Below are 22,336 nucleotides of genomic sequence, written 5' to 3' on the forward strand. Positions count from 1 at the left end.
AGTTTCAACATCTGGACAAGAGGAGCACAGCTGGCTCCTCTTCGTCATAAAGGAGGAAGGCGCCGTTTTTCCTCCTGATCACGTCCTCTGAAGCTTCCTGGAAAGAACTGCATCTTTTTACGTTGTGGAGCAAAAGTGAAAGCATCCAGTTAAAGTTCCAAAAGAAGAAGAAGTCCCAGTTATTGAAGCATTTATCTGGTTTTCCAACACGTCCCGAAACAATAAGAAACAAAAAAACAAACAAAAAAAACAAAAAAACTTCAGGTTTTTGTTTGAACGGACGTTAAAAACAGGAAAGAGATTCTATCAGATCACATTTAAAGCTTTAAATCGGTTTAAATCCCACTAAGTGGGGATTTATTTGTGGAAAAAGTGGGATTATTTTCTCCTGCAGACCTCAGCAAAGACAAGAAGGGTCAGAGTTATGATAATTATGTCTCAGCTGTAAGTGCTGGCTGCATTTAACGCGATGCATAAAGGATGAAACCCTTAAACCGGTTGAAAACTGTCAAAATCTGAAGTTCAAATGACCAAAAAGTCAGATTTGTGCAGCAGCTCCACCTGGTGGCGACTTGGAGCACTGCAGCAGGTCGACAGCATGAATTAAAACGTTTTTTCTTTTGATTTAAAAGTTTTTCTTTAAGAAATCCTTCAGAAACAGAAACTTTGCTCAGGGTCAAAACTTCAAACTTCCACCTTTCTAAGACCAAAACAGATGGAATTGCTTCACTGATTTGCTCATAAAGTGACGGATTCTGTCTCCTTTACCTCCTAAATGTTCTTCAGGCACCAGAAAAGAAGCCCAACAGACTCGTTCTTTCCAGGAAACTTCCCCAAAGCTTACCGGGAAATCTGAGGAGTAGTTCTGGCTCCTCTTTTGATTTTTTAACCGATTAAAGTGGACCGGAAGACAAACGTTTGGCAGCTTTGATGTAAAATCCAACAGAACAGAAACTGACTGGATGAGAGCTTAAAAAAGATAAATCTTCTGTAGAAATGTTCAGTTTTCACACCGTCAGATAGAAAAGTTATCAAAGCACAAACAGAAACAGCAGCTGATTTTTCTGGCAGTGACCTGGAAACACTTCAGGTTCTGGAGTCTTTTAGCTCAGTAGCATCGTCTGACCCAAGAAAGAAAAAACTCAGAGCAGAACCACATCCTTTCTGTCCCGGATCCAGCAGGAGAAGGTCCAGAAGAGATGTTCAGTGTTTTAAAAGGTTCTAAAGTGGACTCAAATGTGTGTTTTGACCTTCCTGTGACCTTTAAAGTGTCCTGATCAACAGTTCTGCAGCTTTCTGAAACCTTTAAAGTGTCCTGATCAACAGTTCTGCAGCTTTCTGTAACCTTTAAAGTGTCCTGATCAATAGTTCTGCAGCTTTCTGAAGCTCTTTCAGAGTTTTTCTTTGGACATTTTCTGCTTTTCCCCTCATCTTCAGTCCTTGTTCCTGAGCATTTTCAGTGTTTTTTCTTTGTTCAGCCACTTAACTCTGACCTTTGACCCATTCAGGCAGAAAAAAGGCTCCTAACTCAAGGGATGAACCAGTGTTGTGTCTGTATCTGAAAGTGATGTCCTTAAGAAAGAGGAAAAAATCCAGCTGTGACCTGACAGGACCTGAGAGATGCATCTGGACCTTCAGCTGATCCATCTACTGTTGGCCCAAGCCTCATCAGAAATGGTCTCCATGGAAGGGTGGCTGTCAAGAAGCCGTTCTTAAGGAAGGGAAACAGGGAGAAAAGGCTGAGCTGTGCCAAATGACACAAGAAGTGGACTGAAAATCAGTGGCAACAGGTCTTATGGAGGGATGAATCCTCCCCAGAGCCCGGACCTCAACATTATTGAAGCAGTGTGGGATCATCTGACAGAGAACGGAACAAAAGGCAGCCCACATCCAAAGAAGAGCTTTGGGATGTCCTTCAAGAAGCCTGGAGAACTATTCCTGAAGACTCCTTAAAGAAATGACAGAAAGCTTGTCTCAGAGGGTTCAGGCTGTGTTGGAGAATAAAGGAGCTCAGACCAGAGATTCACTTTAAAGCTGCTGAGAACTGAGAAAAAACTCTGTTTCTGCCTCAGATTCTGGGTTTATGTTCAGGTTTGATCATGTTTCAGTGAATCTCTGCAGCTGTTTCCATGGAAACATGTAAAGAAATTAAATATGTCTTCATCCACAGGTTTGTTTCTATATTTAAGGCTTAAATGATTAAACTTGTTTTCTCTGACTTTACGCTGGAACTCGTATCGGAGAGAAAACCGAGAATAAGGTTCTGAAGTAAATCTGAGATTCTGTCAGAAACCGATCAGCAGATTTATTGATAAAGCATCGATCAGAGCAGGCGTTTCCTTTTCACACCCAACGCCAGCTCTGACCTCTGCAGAGTCTCAGCCAATCAGAAGCTGGTCTCGTTCATGTGCGGCTTGGGGCTGGTTGGCGGGGCAACGGCGGAGCCGTCCGGACTGGCGGGGCTTTCGGGGGACGCCGCTGCATCAGCAGGCGCCGCTGTGGCGCCGTGGCGAGGCGAAACAGGGGTCAGAAAACGCGTCGGGCTTGCTGCTGTGGGGGCGGGGCTCGGCGGGGAGGCGGGTGTGGCCCGGCGTTGGGGTGAAGAGGCGGATAACAGAGACGAGGACAGAGGCGAAGGCGTTACTGGCGGGTGGCGAGCAGCAGGAGACACAGAGAAGCTGGCGGGTGTCCTGAACCTGGCCTCCGACTCGCTGTTCACCGCTAAGCTCCGCCTGAAGCCCTCCGACCCCGACGGGGCGCCGAACCCCGAGCTCGCTCCCGCCTCTGACCCCTTGGCGAGCTCCTGGCAGCGCTCCACGAAGCTGCCCCTGCGGACAGACCCCCACTCTCGGTCCAGGTGCCTGGCGCTCTGTCCAGGACTGGCGGTCGGGAAAGCTGGAGGCGCCGCATGAGGCTTGGTGAAGGGCATAGGGGGCGGAGCCTGTCGGGAGAGGCTGCCGGTCAATGAAGCCGCTGAACCAGAGCCTCCGGCTGCTCCTCGTCCTCCTCCTGCTGAGTGGAGACGCTCCGTCCGAAAACCGTCGGCGAACTGGGAGTGAAGGCTGTGGAGACAGGAAGTGACACAGCGGTGAGGAACGGCGGCATCGGCCGGCAGAACACCTGAGGTCACATGCTTACCTGCAGGTGGACGCTCGCGGCGTGCTGTCGGGCGTCCGGGTCAGAGCGAGGTCGCACTGGTCCAGCAGCTCCAGCAGCTCCTCCTCCGTCGGGCCGCCCAGCGCTGCGAGACAAAAACCCATCAGTCAGAGCTCAACGAGGCGCACGCCGGCCGAAGAACCTCAGCCGCTCCTCACCTCTGATGTCCACCTTCCCGGCGATCTCCATGGCGGTCGTCAGGTCCCACATCTGGATGCTGCCGTTGCTATGGCCACTGAACAGGTAGCGGCGCGGCCGGGAGCCGATGCGACTCGAGCCTTCGCACTCGTGGACCATGAAGGCGGTGATGGACGTCCCGTCTACGGAGCGCACCTCGCACACCCTAAAACACACACGCAGTAAGTCTGGGGACGCCGTCATGGGGACGCCGTCACGAGGACGCCGTCACGAGGACGCCGTCACGAGGACGGCGTTATGAGGACGCCGTCACGAGGACGCCGTTACGAGGAGGCCGTCACGAGGAGGCCGCTATGAGGGCGCCGTCACGAGGACGCCGTTACGAGGACGCCGTCATGAGGACGCCGTCACGAGGACACCGCTATGAGGACGCTGGAAGGTGGATTATGTAACCGGGACTCGGAAAACAATGAAAATCACTTCAGATTATAGTTTCAAACAATTTGACTCGACTTCAGAGAAAAGACTCGGTTCAGAACAGGACTGAATCCGAAGTGTGACCCTCACCGCTTTCCGTTGGACGACAACCTGACGTAAAGTTTATCGGTGTCCGGGACGACTCTCTGGATGAACACCTGTTGGTCGTCTCGTTCTCCGTATGGACCTGAAACCACACAGAACCACACAGAACCTCTCTGAGATCAACCAAACAACCCGAACGTAACGGATGGTCATAAGATGGGTTCAGGGGAGACCTCTGCTGGACAGCAGCAGAATTACAGCAAATAAGAGGCAGAACGCTACCGATCTCCGTTCCAGCGCTGCATCCATGGCCGTCAACTTCATCCAGACTCAAGATCTTGAAGGAGGTCAGCGGCGTGGATCCTGGCTGGGTGGAGATCATCCCTCTGAATCGAGTCACCGTCCAGGTTCGAACGTGGTTGTTATCGGCACAAACTGGCAGGCAGCAGACAAGAAAATTAAATTGGATGAAGCGGAAACAGCAGCTGGGACTGTACCAGAAACAAGTCGTTACCAAGTCTCTCGTATCAGAAACAAGTCGTTACCAAGTCTCTTGTATCTGAAACAAGTTGTTACCAAGTCTGTTGTATCAGAAACAAGTTGTTACCAAGTCTGTTGTATCAGAAACAAGTTCTTACCAAGTCTCTTGTATCAGAAACAAGTTGTTACCAAGTCTCTTGTATCTGAAACAAGTTCTTACCAAGTCTCTTGTATCAGAAACAAGTTCTTACCAAGTCTCTTGTATCAGAAACAAGTTGTTACCAAGTCTCTTGTATCAGAAACAAGTTGTTACCAAGTCTCTTGTATCAGAAACAAGTTGTTACCAAGTCTGTTGTATCAGAAACAAGTTGTTACCAAGTCTCTTGTATCAGAAACAAGTTCTTACCAAGTCTGTTGTATCAGAAACAAGTTGTTCTACTTGCGACAAGTTGCTACCCAGCCTAGCATTGAAGTTGTGGCAAAGACTTGTAGTGAATAAAGTTGTTTCTTGTACCTGATATCAGGTGTTTCTCAGACAGCATGATCTTGGTGACTGGACTGCGGTGGACAGAGAAGGTCTGGAAGAGCTGTGGACCTGAGCCAACTGTCTCTGGATGCTGAACGATGACTCGAACCGTCCCAGAACTGGTCCCATATGCGATCTCGATCCAGTTTCCACTGTCACCTGAACACAAGCCACCAGTCCTGACAGTTAGAGATGCTCATCCCCCTTTAACTGCCACTTTTTCTTACCAGAGTCATCAGTAAACATCAGCAGAAAGCTGGTTCAGACAGTAAACTGTACTGGACATCAAATTGTTGCTTTTATGGGGGTTTAAAAGATGTTTAATGAATCACACACTTAGCTTAATGCCTTGATACGCCCAATACAATATCTATTTAAAACATTTCAATACCAATATCTCCAAAGATAAAATATTTCTAATCGACAAAAAAAAAAGTCAGGACAGTGAATCTGTTTGAAATAACATGAATATTTGTTTAATTTACCTTATTACCTCAAATGTCCCAATTTCTACTTACTTTTGAAGGTGTTGCAGAACTGATAATTCAAAATGGAGGTAAAAACAAATTAAATGGAGCCAATAAGAAATAAAAAGATGAAATATGCTGGGGTTAAACTGTCTCAGCGTTTTCCGACCTGAGGTTGTAGCGACAGTAAATCATCTGTTGCTACTTACTGGTTTTGGGAGTGAGGTAGACGCTGAGCGCCGTGATGGCGTCTTCAGTCGGGTCTCTGTACAGCTCCGTCACCAGCAGATCGTTGTCCTTCATCCTCAGAGGAAACTTCTGAACGTCTGACAAACGACAACCGAAAAACATCAAGAAAAGCAGGAAGAAGCAGTGAAGAAGCCAACCAAAAGGTTCCCCAACGTTTCCCACAAAAGCATCACTGAAGACTTCAAACTAAAAAAAGATAACCAATCATCTCAGAAATATTGCACCTAAACTGTCATCATTTCTGTGTTTTCTTTATTGAGTTTTACGCACCATAAATCGGTTAATGCATGAATAATAATAGCTTCGTGTTCAATAATTAGAGACTTCTGAGTTCACGAATGTCAGAACAACACGAGACGATATTTTCTGGCAGCCTTATGGTGTCAGATGATCTAAAATGGCGCCCAACAGCGGTGGCCTTCTGCAGTATCTGTGGACTTATTGTCTTTCTTTGGATGTTTTTTAAGGTTTTTCAATGAAAACACAGATTTCTCTGATGCTGTGCTGCTGGAAGGAAACTGCTGGTAACTATGGCGATTCTTTAAGATGATCAAATACCTGCTGGTAACTATGGCGATTCTTTAAGATGATCAAACACCTGCTGGTAACTATGGCGATTCTTTATGATGATCAAACACCTGCTGGTAACTATGGCGATTCTTTAAGACGATCAAACACCTGCTGGTAACTATGGCGATTCTTTCTGATGATCAAACACCTGCTGGTAACTATGGCGATTCTTTATGATGATCAAACACCTGCTGGTAACTATGGCGATTCTTTAAGATGATCAAACACCTGCTGGTAACTATGGCGATTCTTTATGATGATCAAACACCTGCTGGTAACTATGGCGATTCTTTATGATGATCAAACACCTGCTGGTAACTATGGCGATTCTTTATGATGATCAAACACCTGCTGGTAACTATGGCGATTCTTTCTGATGATCAAACACCTGCTGGTAACTATGGCGATTCTTTATGACGATCAAACACCTGCTGGTAACTATGGCGATTCTTTATGATGATCAAACACCTGCTGGTAACTATGGCGATTCTTTATGACGATCAAACACCTGCTGGTAACTATGGCGATTCTTTATGATGATCAAACACCGGCTGGTAACTATGGCGATTCTTTAAGATGATCAAACACCTGCTGGTAACTATGGCGATTCTTTATGATGATCAAACACCTGCTGGTAACTATGGCGATTCTTTGAGATGATCAAACACCTGCTGGTAACTATGGCGATTCTTTGAGATGATCAAACACCTGCTGGTAACTATGGCGATTCTTTATGACGATCAAACACCTGCTGGTAACTATGGTGATTCTTTAAGATGATCAAACACCTGCTGGTAACTATGGCGATTCTTTATGATGATCAAACACCTGCTGGTAACTATGGCGATTCTTTAAGATGATCAAACACCTGCTGGTAACTATGGCGATTCTTTAAGATGATCAAACACCTGCTGGTAACTATGGCGATTCTTTATGACGATCAAACACCTGCTGGTAACTATGGTGATTCTTTAAGATGATCAAACACCTGCTGGTAACTATGGCGATTCTTTAAGATGATCAAACACCTGTTGGTAACTATGGCGATTCTTTATGATCATCAAACACCTGCTGGTAACTATGGCGATTCTTTAAGATGATCAAACACCTGCTGGTAACTATGGCGATTCTTTATGATGATCAAACACCTGCTGGTAACTATGGCGATTCTTTATGATCATCAAACACCTGCTGGTAACTATGGCGATTCTTTAAGATGATCAAACACCTGCTGGTAACTATGGCGATTCTTTATGACGATCAAACACCTGCTGGTAACTATGGTGATTCTTTAAGATGATCAAACACCTGCTGGTAACTATGGCGATTCTTTAAGATGATCAAACACCTGCTGGTAACTATGGCGATTCTTTATGATCATCAAACACCTGCTGGTAACTATGGTGATTCTTTAAGATGATCAAACACCTGCTGGTAACTATGGCGATTCTTTATGATGATCAAACACCTGCTGGTAACTATGGCGATTCTTTATGATGATCAAACACCTGCTGGTAACTATGGCGATTCTTTATGATCATCAAACACCTGCTGGTAACTATGGCGATTCTTTAAGATGATCAAACACCTGCTGGTAACTATGGCGATTCTTTAAGATGATCAAACACCTGCTGGTAACTATGGCGATTCTTTATGATGATCAAACACCTGCTGGTAACTATGGCGATTCTTTATGATGATAAAACACCTGCTGGTAACTATGGCGATTCTTTAAGATGATCAAACACCTGCTGGTAACTATGGCGATTCTTTAAGATGATCAAACACCTGAGAGTCTAACTTCGTCTGGATCACACAAACACGCACAGGTGGGCTCTCACCAATATAGTAGATGGATCCGTTGTTGCAGCCCAGGATGAGGAAGGAGCCGGCGGTGTCGTAGCTGCTGATGGGAACCACATCCTGGTTCTGCAGAGACCGACAGAACCAGACCGGATCAAACTGAGTCACACTGAAACAGGCTGTGTCTAACTTTTAATATTTATCTCTTAAACATTTGTTTTCTTTTGACCTGTTTCGGATCCTAACAGAACAGTCGGGACTTTATCGTTTGTTGAAGCCGTCTAAAAACCCAAAATAACTTATAATGCTGACAATGCGTCAGAAGTTTTGTATTTTCAAAGATCTAAAATGCTTTGCTGAGACAGAGAAGTGGGAGCTGATTTTAGCTAGTAGCACTCAGCTCAGACTATGACCTCAGAGACCTCCAGGTCCACCTGACTCCACCCACCTGCCAGTGTTTGGTGACAGCGTTCCAAACGCCGACCTTTCCGGTGTGGCTGGTGGCTATCAGCTGGTTACCAACGAAGAAGAGAGCCTCAGCCGGCACGTTCAAGCTGAAGACGCCTGCAGGAAATGCAAAGCGTCAGAAGTGAGACGTTTCTGTTGGTTTAAATCAGACAGTTATGGAGTAACTTTTCACAGCACGACTCAAACCCTGAATGGATCGCTCCTGCTCTCCTCCAACACTTAATCAAATGTATCTACGACAGATGAGGAGCTTCAGCTCCTCTGTGGTCTCATTTCCTGGACTGGAGAAGTATTTCATCGCTTAAAGTAAACTAGGAATGGAACTAGAAAGGACTTCTGCAGCCATTTTTTACTGATTTCATGAAGTTTCCTGTGAGGCTGAAACATTTCTATAGTTCCTGCTCAATAAGTCGGTCCTCATCATAAAGATCAGGTGTGAAAACAGCTTCTTATCGCAGCGACTTGTACCGATTTCATTTCCGTTGCCGTCGGGGCAGATGGACCAGAGGATGATCTCCGTCATCGAGGCAACGGCCACCATCTTGTCGTTGTCTCCCAGCGAGCCGCCCATCACTTTGGCATTGAGCGCCACTCTGTCGATCATCCAGTCGAGGCGAGGAGAGGTGAAGACCTGCTGCCAGCCGGTCGACTCCTTCACCCTGAAAGAGTCGTGAAAGACTGAAGCGTCTGATTCACAGGAAGCTTCTACGTTTTCCAGATGTCTGGATAATCTGGTCAAGGCTTTCTCTGCATGTGCTGTTGATGAGATTTGGTCTCACAGCTGCTAATATTATCAAAGTTACGACTGTTTTGTTTTGTTTTGTTTTGTTCAACAGGCTGTAAGATTCGCCTCTACGCTGATGACACCACTTTGTACCATGATAACGACACTCTTCATTCTGCTCATTAACAGTCCTGAAAGTGTCAGAGTATCAGAATCTTTGAGCTTTGAGTCTTTTTTTAGAAATTATGTGACTGTTCAGATGATCAAATTCAGACAAAAAGATGATTTTACCAACGGGAATAATGCTTTTAGTCAGAGTTTATTTCTGTAGCACATTTAAAACAAGCTGAACAGATATAAACATGATAAAATGCCAGGAACCTGTACACCGAGCCCCTCCCTCAGACCTCGAATTTCCTTTTCCTTGTTGGTTCCGTTTGGTATTTTCTCACAAAACAATCCAGCTTCATCATAATTAGACTCTTTCTGGAGGATAAAACCTTCTAAAACCAAATTCTTGTGTTCGCACTCGAAGCATCTCCTCGCTGTGGGCGCCACTTTTCGAGCTCGACTGGCCTTAAACACCTCAGAGCACCTCTATGCTACCGAACAGTTCAGCTTAAATCTCTAAACTGACATTAATGAGCTGATTACCTGTAGCAGACGACAAACGTAGCGTAGGCCAAAGCGATCCAGTTATGATGCCCACAGATGATCCGAACCATGCCGGCGTCTGATGACCCACCTGCAAACACACATGTCAGAGAACTCTGAGCTGGTCCTTCACTTCCAAGTGTCAGATTACACCGATTCTGATGATGATCATGTTGATAACACCCAAATGTGTGAGTGTGACCGATTAATGTTGTAATAGAGCAATAATTAAAGCTTTTATCCACAGTAATTGTGTCGTTTCAACCAGATGACAGCAGCATGTTACCTGCAGACGTCCTCTCCTCCATGTTGGCCTTCCCCAACATGCCAGAGTTCCCCAGGTTGGGGGGCATGGTGTTGCTGCGTCTGACCGGCGCTCTCTCCATCGGCAAAGCCCGGCCCGCCATGAACTGCGATCCCGCCACGCTGTGGCGGTTCCGACGCTTCGCTGGGTAAACTGAAGCGACACGAACCCCATTAAATCCCATTTAAAACCACGATCACAGCGACTTCAAACCACTTTAAAAGATGAATTCAGACATGTTTCCATTACATTCATCAGCTTGTTGTAATAAACACACAAATAGCATCATACAGATATTTTACCATCTCTAAAATGAACTGAACCTATTTTCTAAACATTTTCATTAAAATCGAGTCATTTTTTATAAGATTAAAATATTTATCGACGTGTTCTTAAGCCCTTAAATGATAATTCTCATCATATTAATCTCAGAACTTTTTTAAATGAACATTTCTCAGATATCTAATCAAAGATTACTGATAGAAAATTGTCTCCAGTTGATAAATACGTCACATTTTCAGTTGAATTTTATCTTTCCTGAATGTCTGAATGAATATTCCCCTTTTTTTGGTGGTTTAATATCTGTGAGGTTCAGGTGTGTCGTACCTGCTGGAGGCAGGTAGCCGTTGAACAGCACGTTTCCACAGGAGGATCGGTCCAGCTCGTCACAAAGCTGCAGCTTTCGCACTGATAAAGACAGTTTAAAGGTTTTAAAGGCTTTAAAGTGACTTCAGAGTCTCATCACACATTCAATCTGACTTCCTGCAGCTCACCCAACGGCGTGATGCCGTAGAACTCGGCCTCGTGCATGAGCATGTGCACGTTGATGGACCGGGGGTACAGCTCTTTGGTCCGCAGGAAGTTGAGGATGGTAGCGAACAGCGAAGGGTCCCTGTCGATGAAGATCTGCACACAGAAAACACAGCGGCGTCACCAGAGGGTCGCCACAGGGTCGCCGAGGGCCCAAACAGACACAGAAAAGCAGGACCGGCGAACTCACCGCTCCGGTTTCGTCCTTCAGAGTCGAAATGCGACCGCTCAGCAGGCTGAAACAAACACAAGCAGCCGTTAGAAGGCAGACACAGCGGCAGCTTTCACAAGATAAACTATTAAAACCAGCAGAAATCAGGAAGCAAACACCGGTGATATCTGAAATAAACCTAAATCAACTATTTAAATTAAGTTAACGAGACAAAACACGACATATTTACTCACTAAACTTAAATAAACGCAGGAATTAATGTTTTTCTCTGATTAAACTGACATTTTCTGCTGTTGTCGGTCAAACAAACTCTCGGCTTTATGATCAGAGCAGGTATAAATGTAAGATAATATATCGAAGATATATTTCCTCAAAGCGCTTCATTTAAGTTTGTCGGTTGGTTTTGAACTGAGGGAAAATCTTTGGAAATGATTCAGACGAACCTGGAGAAGAAGGAGTCGGGAACCCATGTCAGCGTCTGCCTGGACGTGCTGAACCTGGAAACAAACAGCGTTGAACATTACTCTGAGATAAAATGTGTGATGAACCGGGTCAGAGCAGAACTGAAGGATCACGACATAAATAAAATGTAAAATATAAAATCACGACACGTTAGGAGCTTCAGGATCTGCTTTTTGTTTGCAGCCCAAACTCAGACTTTATGACAAGTTAAAGCAGAAAACCAGGGGGTTCTTACTACTATTTAGTCTTCATGATTAGTCAGATGAAGGGAAACTGTTTCTATCAGATAAGATAGATAAAGACTTTAAAATACAACATCAAGATCACATCTCGTATTTTTGAAAATGGAACAACAGGAAGAAAGAAAGAAAGAAAGAAAGAAATCATTCTACTTTGTTAGCCATATTTATAGTTCCATTATTGATTCCATTATTTTTTTAACTGTTGTTTGTTAAATTGAAAAACCCTTAATTTAAACATTCTTACATTAAACATACTACATGTACGTTTAATTACTTTACTGCATAGTTTCTGTAGATCGTACTTAAGCTTGAGGTCAGGCCACAACTCCCTGATTCCATTGTCGGACACATCAGCAAACTTTAAATCTGTCACATCGCTTCAATTCTAACTTTATTTCTCAGAATATTCTATTACTTTACGCCGCAGCACGTGTGTTGTCTCACAAATGAATCGTAATAAGTTGGTTCACGTCATGGGACTGACACGTTTGTTGACAAAGACAAAGACATTAAATGTTGAGCTAAAGTCAGCAGGAACGCTGAGGCAGGAGTGCGACTCTGTAATCTGGGATAAAAAAAACCCGGGAGACGTTTCTGTGACCACTGGTGTGTTGGATTTACTTTGAGAAAACACTGTTTGTTTTTCAGTGATGTTTCTCTGAGATAAAGATGGTGAAGTTCTTCATTGTGGACGAGGAAAACAGTCTGTCCGATAATGGACACAGTGCTGTGTTGTCCGGCTAAGCTAGCCGGGTTAGTCCGGAAACTTCCCCGGCGCCTCACCTCTTGCCTCCCACATTCAGGTGGATGATCTCTCCACTCCTCGCCGTGGAAGACATCATCTGAAGGGCGGGTGATTCCGATAATATGAGAGAAGTACAAAATTTAGTCCATTTTCTGGTGGATAAACTCTGTTTCCGGTCTCGTTCCAGACAACTTCCGGTAGAGCAGGGAAGCGGGAAAGAAAACCCGGGACGGAGTTCAACATAAACCACGAACCGGAGCTCGTCACCGGATCCGGACTACAAATGTTTTGGAAGAAAGATAAATACAGATAAACGTGCATCTTAATACACTGGGATGCAGACTGAAGAATATATTAATGTTACTTTATTCTGGGGAACAACGAAGCGTTGTTAGGTTGGTAAATTAAAAATATTCATTAATCTGAAGAGTTTTCACAGATTTTTGGTTATTGGTGAACTTGATCAGGTCAATATGCTGCTTCAGTTCTGATAGAAATATGGTAACATGGTTTGGATTTAGACCATTTTGCTTTATGCACATGAAACTGGTCAAGAAGTCCATGCATCCATCCATCCATCCTCCATCCATCTACCCATTAGATATAGCCATTAATCCGATCCCATAAAAAATTAATATTAAAAGGGACCAAAACTACAGTAATTACATGTTCTGAATATAATTATTGACAAGACATTGAATGCTTTTTAATACTGAAAAAAAAAACAGAAAGAAGTACAGTCATTTCTCTTGTGAATTTACAGCCATTGTCTAACCACTTCACAGCTCTGATAAACATTGACATTCTTCTTTTATTTTAAACTAAACAACACATTTTTACTCCCACATTTTCCGCATACTGCTGAAATGAGTTGTACACTATGTTAAAATAACCTTAAAACAGACTTGGAAGGCACCAAGTTGGATTTTTAAGGGGGGTAATGAAGATTAAATGCAAGCTGAAACGGACAAACTACATGTGCCAAGTAAAAAATGGTGATAAATCTCAAAGGTTTGTTCACTGAGCGTCAGTTCAGATTCAGTGTTGTTTCAGCAGAGATTGACGGAGATGCTCCACTTCCTCCTTTCATGTCTGGCACCTTCCTCCTCTCTGCTGGACTCCTCTTCCTCCCATTCTCATGCAGACCACGACAGTGTGGGCGGGTAAACATCCACAGATCATTTCAGCCACATAAACTCTGCAGCAGCAGGGCTGCAGCTTTCAGTTGGTGTTTAATTGGCGAAGTTTATCAAATAAAGTTGTGTTTAATCATTCTGCCGCCAACAAATGTGAACGACATGCACAGAGTGAGGAAGACGATGGGCAAACACATCGTTTTGTTCATCTGTCTGGTTATAAATGGAGACAGGAAGTGGCTACAGTGGGGGTGCAAGGCTAAAAGTGGTTTAATGGGAGCTAAAAAAGAGCAAGAATCAGTCTGAAGCACATCCTGTTATCTCCCATTATAACTCACAACTTGGTGGAGAAATAAATATGAACCCTTAATCTTCCTATTACCACCAGACACACGAGTCTCACCAGTGTACAGCGTTAGCTGTTAGCGTTAGCGATGACATTTTGCTGTTGTCAGAGACGTGTTCTGCCTTTGAGTCCAACTCCAGACTTTACTGTGTGAAGGTAAAGGGAAACACTCAATTAGAAAAGATTAAATGCCAAATTTCAGCTTCCAGTGCCCCGGTGCTCATAACTATGCTGAATAATGCTGAAGAAACTTTTGAGAATTTGGTCTTTTTGTCTCTTTGGCTCCCCCTACAGTTGTGAGACGTAACGCCACTTTAATAAAAACTGCTCTCAGAGTGAAACCTGCACATGTGCAGCCATTCACATTCATTTGTTGTCATGTTCAGCACAAACTGATGTGCTTCCTGCCCCCGGTCCTGAGCCTGCCATCCACCCTCTTTGCTCTTAAAAGTGGAAGCTTGCTGTGACTTTGTTTCAGATTAATTCAAATGTGGAGATCAGGATTATTTGATGTGTTCTGGTCATTTGAGCATGATTAAACATGCCTTTAATGAAGCTTGTTGCTTTCTGAAGGTGTGTGTGTGGGGGGGGGTTTGGGAACCGCTGTCAGAGGCAATGAATACACATAAATAAGTTTACTGCACCAAGCAATCTATTTTTAACATCCTGAGGCGTTCCCAAGCCAGATGATTCCTCCAGTGAGTTCGGGGTCTGCCCCGGGGCCATTGAACAAAGACTGAGACTAACTAAGGGAACCCCTGATCCAGCAGCTTCAGCAGTTTCCTGTGGGACGTTATCAGTCTCTCTCATGGTTCTGGAGGAATCTCGGCCACTCTTCTCTCCTCCTGTTGTTGGTTCTGTGGCTGCAGAACCAGCCCAGATCATCAGCCCTCCACCACCGTGCTTGACAGCTGGTATGAGGTGTTTGTGCTGATATGCTGTGTTTGGTTTCCTCCAAACGTGCTGCTGTGCATTAGGACCAAACATCTCCACTTTGCTCTGGTCTGTCCAAAGGACATTGTTCCAGAAGTCTTGAGCTTTGTTCAGATGCAGCTTTGCAAACCTAAGCTGTGCTGCCATGTTCTTTTTAGAGAGAAGAGGCTTTCTCCTGCAGCCCTTCCAAACAAGCCGTCCTTGTTCAGTCTTTTTCTAACTGTGCTGTCATGACCTTTAACCTTTAGCATGCTAACTGAGGCCTGTAGAGTCTGAGATGTAGTTCTGGGCTTCTTCACCTTGGGGTGACCTTTAACCTTTAACATGCTAACTGAGGCCTGTAGAGTCTGAGATGTAGCTCTGGGCTTTTTCACCTTGGGGTGACCTTTAACCTTTAGCATGCTAACTGAGGCCTGTAGAGTCTGAGATGTAGCTCTGGGATTCTTCACCTTGGGGTGACCTTTAACCTTTAACATGCTAACTGAGGCCTGTAGAGTCTGAGATGTAGCTCTGGGCTTTTTCACCTTGGGGTGACCTTTAACCTTTAACATGCTAACTGAGGCCTGTAGAGTCTGAGATGTAGCTCTGGGCTTCTTCACCTTGGGGTGACCTTGCTGGGACGTCCACTCCTGGGAAGATTGACAGCTGTCCTGAATGTTTTCCACTTGTGAATAATCTTTCTCTCTGTAGAATGATGGACTCCAGATAGTCTGGAAATGGCCTTATAACCCTTCCCAGACTGATGGGCAGCAGCAGCTGCTTCTCTGAGATCATTGCTGGTGTCTTTCCTCCTTGGCATCGTGTTAAACTGACAGAACTCCTGCTTTTATAGAGCTGCTCACACTGACTGAGGATCAGTTAATCAGAGCATTGATCAGTTAATCAGAGCATTGATCAGTTAATCAGAGCATTGATCAGTTAATCAGAGCATTGATCAGCAGCTGCTGGCTGCTTCTTACCCTCTTAGTTCCTGTGGAAGCAGGAAGGGTTCACTTAGTTTTTCACTCACTGCTTCGGTGTTTTCTTTTAGGTTTTTTTAATAACTAATGACACAGTGTGAGTTTTAACACCTGGAGCAGAACTTGTTTTCTTTTTTTCACAGTTATAATTAACAACCAGCTGAACCTTAACTGAACAGTAAAATATGAACTTCTTCAGATGTCAGGTATGAAATCTGCTTCGTTTTCATACCTGCAGATGTCCCAACAACAGAAAACTCAAACAATAAGCTGTAACTTTTATTCACTTCCACTCTGAACGCTTTGTTTAGAGTGAACGGTGGAGAGAGAGAGCGATGAAAAGTAAAGGAAGTGCCGTCAGACAGAAATAGAGCTGACCTCCAACACAGAACTCCGAGCTGTTCCACAGGAGTCAGCAGCTCAGCTGAGGGGAACATCTGCGAGGTGCACAGCTGGCTGAACGCAGTGAGTATTCACTCTGAAGCTTCGTTAAAACACAGAACAGCTGGAGACTGACAGCCAGAAACATGATGCTTTTCAGACAGAAAAGAAACCGTTAAAATAGACGATTAACAGCAGAAAAATGACGTGAGGAGGGCTGTAAAACAGGCTGTAAAACAGTTTGAAATGTAAAAGTCAGGCATCATTAGCTTTAACTTTATCCTCCAACAGGAAACGAATGTAATTCCCAGTAAAAACAAACATGTGGCTGTGATGATGCTTCCAGATGAAACTTTCATGGTCCCTGGTGGCGGATCCTCTGTTTATGGGACGTTTTCTCCCTAAATGTGACGGGATGGTTTTAAAAAAGTGCAGAATGCTGCAGGAATCCTGTTTATAACGACGACATCTGCGTGGAATCAGTGAAAGAAGTGTTCTGTTTGGCTTATTCTGACCTAAAAGTGTGAAATAATGAGTCAGAATGGAGCTTCTTCAAATGACTTTATTCTGTTTTAACTGTTAAAGATGTTCAATTAGACGTGAAAAATGAAGAAAAGCCGTTTTAAATATCTGAAATGATGCCGTTTGTTCTTCAAAGGAAGTTTTCTTTCAGCTGAAATGTTTCATTCAGAGAAGGAAGCTTTCACCACTGCGGAGGAAGCTGGTTTGTGGTTGCCCCCCCCCCCACAGGCCCATCACCTTATTATTGGATTTATATCACATTTCGTCCCACTGGTGGTTATTTTTCAGTGCAGACCAGTAATATTTGTGTTTCTATGTTGAATGGAGGGAAATGTGACCGTGAGCCTGACCCAGATCACGCACCAGAGGACAAAAATCCACAATTTCTGTTCAAATGGGTCAGACTCTCATGCTTTTACATGCTCTGAGCTCTCATTTTTTGTTTCTAGAGTCACCAGAGTTGAAACCTGCTTCATGAGGCTGAAGCTCCAGAGTTGAACCTGAAGCCTCTGATCCAGCTTCCCCGAACCGAACCGAACCGAACCGAACCGAACCGAAGGAAACAAAGTGGTGAGAAGAATGTTGCTGCAGTCATGCAGAAGGTTTGCTTTGGATGTGTTGAGGTCAGCCGCTGCAGGTGATGAACAGAGCAGTGGAGCTGGGGTCAGAGGCAGAAACAGCTGATTGATGATGTCATCAGTCATGTGATCAGTCATGACCAGCACGGTCACCTGACTGGTTGACGTTTGTGGCCCAAACCTTTGGTTTCCTGGAGCAGAAGTTGGTCCTGTGCTCGGTGCCGTGACCTTTTCCCCAAGTCATCGCCTCTTTTTGGTCGATTACTTTGGCTCCTTTTCATTTTCGCTTTCCATCATTCGGTAGAAATCGCATTACTGCGACCCTGGAAGGAAGTAAAGTCAATCCAACATTAAACTAATTCTATTAATTATATATATTTTGAGCTCTGCTGATTTGGACCGTGTTGGACAATTAGAACCTGGAAGAATTTGACTTGTTTAAAGTGAAGAGTTTAGTGTGGAGGAGCTCTGAATAAAATCATTGCCCTCTGAAGAAGTGTGAAACAGTTTGTTCAGGACCTTTTAATTCAATCCCGTTTCCACACATCCTGTCGCTCCACTAAACTCCAGCTCATCAGCAGCTGCTTCGATTTCCTTAAGCAAACACTCAGGTGTGACACGGAGAAGCAGCTTTGCATAACAAATTAGTTTTTTTGTGCTCAAAGCTCAGTTACAGCTGAGCTGAAACACCGGAGATGTTTTCTAAACTCATCAACTCAACCCGCTGAGCTGCATTCAAACACCAGGCTCAACTCGGGATAAGAAATGCTTCTTATCGGTCTTTATCGATGAGTTCAGCTGCTTGTTCCTGAAAAGCTAAACACGGTAAACTTTGGGTTTAGCGTCTCATCAGCTTGAAGTAAACACTAAAATCTCCCAGAAGGGAGAAGGAGAAAAGTGGGAAGAAGTCGTTTTATGTGGCTAAAAGATGCTAATCGATCGACTTCATTTCCACCAGGTGCATGATGGGAAATAATCTGAGAAAAATCGAGTTGTGGTCTTTCAAATAGTGACTCAGTAAGATCTGTGACCTAAAACTGAGACTTTAGAGGTGAGGAGTCAGGAGTTAAAGCTCTTTTTCCTGGTTTTTCAACGCTGTTTGGGAGGCTCGAGTCGACTTTTTATCCAAACAGAGAAGGAAAGTTTGTCTGAGCTGAAACGCCAAAGATTTAAGCAGATTCAACGCAGCTAAATGTAGATTTCACTTCAACTTTCATCTTTCTTTGGGAAAAGGGGGATGAAGAGTTGAGGCGGAGGTGTTTCTGTGTCTTGGTAACTGCTATCTGATGGTGGTTTATAGTCGACTGAAGCTATTTGCTGCATAAAAGGGAAGGAAGCCGTGGAGATTTTAATCTGATGTGCAGCTGTGTGAAATGATGAAAACACAGTCTTATTAAAGACTTGATGTGATCTCCTTCATGTTGCATTTCCAGTCGTACGGGGAGATGTCAGCCTGTTTGGTTTGGATCTCTGTAGTGGCAAAAAAGAAGAAAAACAACCATCTGAAACAGCAGCATTTAAACAGAGGCTTAAAATAACCGGGCAGGAAAACAAAAGGCAGCCGGGTGTCGTCCTCCGTCCAGTGTCCTGTTGTTTTAAGACTGGATGAAGTTAGCCGGCAGTGTGTTTTGGACCGGGATGAATCACTTCGGAGGGAAGCGTGTTGCACTTATTTGTGCACGTGACCCAGAGTCAACAGAGCGCCGTGTGTTCACTTCATGAACATAAAAGGCTTTTTTTCAACAGAGCAACACAAATAGAAACGGCTTTTGTGATTTATTTGTTTAAATGTAAATAAAGAGGAACTAAAGCTGGAACAGGGTCAGCGTTCGATGGAGCAGCCGCACGACATATTTACTGCTTTGGTTTATCACTAATTTCATAAAGCAGGAACACACTGAGCTTCACACAATTCAGAGCCCAAAAGATGCATTAAAAACTCTTTATTTTGTGTTTTTTAATGTTCGAACGGACCACTGCTCTGGTCATGTTGATTCATTCATTCATGGGTTTACTGAGCACATCCACAAGGCTTTTGTTTGACTCTTATTAGATTGTGACTCAATTTATTAAAAACAAAAAAGAAACTAATCACATGTAGTCATAAAAACACAAAGAGGAGCATAAAAGACTCACAACAACCACAAAGAAGTTCAAAAGAACAACAAAAAGACTCAAAACAGCTACACACACACAAAAGAACCAGAAATCAATGTAAAACAAAGCTACAAAGAGATTAAAAGATCCAGAAAGTGACACAAAGAAATCACAAAGAGACTTTATATGGCAAAAAACTCACTCAAATAGTTACAGATATACTTTAAAACAGCCACAAGACACTCAATACAACTACAACGAGACTTAAACAACCTCAAAGAGAGCTAAAATAAGCTCAAAGAGCGCTAAAACCACCTCAAAGAGAGCAAAAACAACCTCAAAGAGAGCTAAAACAACCTCAAAGAGAACTAAAACCAACCTCAAAGAGAGCAAAAACAACCTCAAAGAGAGCTAAAACAACCTCAAAGAGAACTAAAACCAACCTCAAAGAGAACTTAAACAACCTCAAAGAGCGCTAAAACCACCTCAAAGAGAACTACAACCAACCTCAAAGAGAACTAAAACAACTTCAAAGAGAGCTAAAACCACCTCAAAGAGAGCTAAAATAACCTCAAAGAGAGCTAAAACCACCCCAAAGAGAGCCAAAACCACCTCAAAGAGAACTAAAACCACCTCAAAGAGAGCTAAAATAACCTCAAAGAGAGCTAAAACAACCTCAAAGAGAGCTAAAACCACCTCAAAGAGAACTAAAACAACCTCAAAGAGAGCTTAAATAACCTCAAAGAGAGCTAAAATAACCTCAAAGAGACTTAAACAACCTCAAAGAGAGCTAAAACAACCTCAAAGAGAGTAAAAAACTACAAAGAAAGTCAAAATAACCAGTGAATGACAACAGAAAAGTACCAAGAGACTTTAAATGGCTACAAACTCACACAAAAATCTAAGTTTAATCACAAAAGTCTCTAAACACCTACGAGAGACTCAACATTATCAAAAAGAAGCTAATCCTTGTGATCTAATCCTTCAAAAAACTGATGGCGTCGATGAATTTTAAGTTCCATTTAAACTTGACCAAAGTCTTTTGATCATTCATGAACATGTCATCAGATCATATCTTATGCATCTGAACTGCTCCACCTGCATGTGAGTTTGGTTTGTCTGCATTTTGTCTGTTTTCAGACGGTGTTGCTTGTGTTTGCAGGGATGGATCTGCTCAACTTCACCCAGCTCCCCTCGAACCAAACAGACTTCAGCAGCTAAAATGAGCTCAAAGAGAGCTAAAATAACCACAGAGAGAGCTAAAATAAGCTCAAAGAGAGCTAACATAACCTCAATAAGAGCTAAAATAACTTCAAAAAGAGCTAAAACCACCTCAAAGAGAGCTAAAACCACCTCAAAAAGAGGTAAAATAACATCAAAAAGAGCTAAAATAACCACAGAGAGAACTAAAATAACCACAGAGAGAGCTAAAATAAGCTCAAAGAGAGCTAACGTAACCTCAATAAGAGCTAAAATAACTTCAAAAAGAGCTAAAACTACCTCAAAGAGAGCTCAAATAACCTCAGAGAGCTAAAACCACCTCAAAGAGAGCTAAAACCACCTCAAAAAGAGCTAAAATAACATCAAGACGGTATAAAAAAGACGGTGTTGTTTGTGTTTGCAGGGATGGATCTGCTCAACTTCACCCAGCTCGACTCAAACCAAACAGACTTCAGCAGCGTCTTTACGAAGCTGGTCCTTCCTCCGCTTTACTTCCTCATCTTCGTGGTGGGCCTGTCTCTGAACAGCGTGGCGGCCTGGATCTTCTTCAGGGTTCCCGGGGATACGGGTCTGGTGGTGTACCTGAAGAACATGGTGGTGGCCGACCTCCTCATGCTGTCCACCTTCCCCTTCAAGTTTGCGGTTGACCTGGACCTCGGCAGCTGGCACCTTCGGGTCATTATGTGCCGCTACACCGCCGTGCTTTTCTACTCCTCCATGTACGTGGGGATCCTCTTCATAGGTTTCATCAGCCTCGAGCGCTACGTCAAGGTCGTTTGCCACAGCCCTCCCCCCTCGTCCTCCTGCAGGTGCAGTGTGGCGGCATGTTTGCAGCACCTGCGGAGCGCCCCTTTCGCCCGGGTGCTGGCGCTCTTCTCCTGGAGCCTCCTCCTCCTCTCGGTCCTGCCCAACGTCATTTTGACCAGCCGGCCGGCCACTGAGCAGAACTCCCGGCGCTGCATGAGGCTGAAGACGCCGCTGGGCATGCAGTGGCACAAGGCCTCCACCTTCTTCAGCCTGTCCCTGTTCTGGGTGACGCTGGTCGTTCTCGCCTTCTGCTACACCTCCATCGCCCGCCGGGTGTGCAAGTCGTACAGCCGCGTGCGCCGCGACAACAGCAACGTTTGCCGCAAGTCGAACCGCAGCATCTTCAGCATCCTGGCGGTGTTCTTCGTCTGCTTCGTGCCGTACCACGTCTGCCGCGTGCCCTACACTCTGAGCCAGATCGGCTCGGGCTTCAGCAGGGACGCCCGCTTCGTGCTGTTCCAGCTGAAAGAGGCGACGCTCTTCCTGTCGGCCCTCAACGTCTGCCTCGACCCCGTCATCTACTTCCTGATGTGTCGGACCTTCAGAGAGTCGCTGCTCAGGACGCTGTCAGGAAGGGAGAGGAGGAGGTCTCTGACCACTGCAGGGCCCACCCAGAGTCTGAGCAACATCTAAAGGGGGGGGCAGAGGAAAGGAGGCAAGGAGAAGGGGGCAGGAGGCAAGGAGACAAGGAGAGAGGACAGAGGAAAGGAGGCAAGGAGACAAAAAGACATGGAGAGAGGAGACAGGACGCAGGAAAGAGGACAGATGAAAGGAGGCAAGGAGAGAGGACAGAGGAAAGGAGGCAGGAGGCAAGGAGAAGGGGGCAGGAGGCAAGGAGACAAGGAGACAAGGGAGAGAGGAGGC

General features: G+C 44.5%; 2 protein-coding genes across 2 annotated transcripts; one reads left to right on the forward strand and one right to left on the reverse strand.

Annotated features, from left to right (window-relative positions):
- Positions 1 to 1,388: 1,388 nt before the first annotated feature.
- Positions 1,389 to 12,685, reverse strand: shkbp1 (SH3KBP1 binding protein 1). Its single transcript, XM_072391872.1, has 17 exons — positions 12,531 to 12,685; positions 11,487 to 11,540; positions 11,062 to 11,107; positions 10,835 to 10,967; positions 10,668 to 10,748; positions 10,044 to 10,214; positions 9,758 to 9,848; positions 8,848 to 9,038; positions 8,360 to 8,475; positions 7,950 to 8,037; positions 5,499 to 5,615; positions 4,811 to 4,981; positions 4,099 to 4,251; positions 3,862 to 3,958; positions 3,315 to 3,499; positions 3,139 to 3,241; positions 1,389 to 3,062 (listed from the first exon to the last, which is right to left on the reverse strand). Exons 1-17 carry the CDS (start codon positions 12,587 to 12,589, stop codon positions 2,387 to 2,389), a joined length of 2,532 nt encoding a protein of 843 aa, XP_072247973.1. The 5' UTR covers positions 12,590 to 12,685; the 3' UTR covers positions 1,389 to 2,386.
- Positions 12,686 to 16,279: 3,594 nt separating this feature from the next.
- Positions 16,280 to 22,155, forward strand: LOC140313668 (P2Y purinoceptor 14). The gene is made up of 3 exons (XM_072391662.1): positions 16,280 to 16,331; positions 17,219 to 17,339; positions 21,069 to 22,155. Exon 3 carries the CDS (start codon positions 21,071 to 21,073, stop codon positions 22,103 to 22,105), a length of 1,035 nt encoding a protein of 344 aa, XP_072247763.1. The 5' UTR covers positions 16,280 to 16,331; positions 17,219 to 17,339; positions 21,069 to 21,070; the 3' UTR covers positions 22,106 to 22,155.
- The last annotated feature ends 181 nt before the right edge of the window (positions 22,156 to 22,336 follow it).

The sequence above is a fragment of the Leuresthes tenuis genome, unplaced genomic scaffold, assembly GCF_036924035.1.
Source record: "Leuresthes tenuis unplaced genomic scaffold, fLeuTen1.0.hap1 SCAF_9, whole genome shotgun sequence".
NCBI lineage: Eukaryota > Metazoa > Chordata > Actinopteri > Atheriniformes > Atherinopsidae > Leuresthes > Leuresthes tenuis.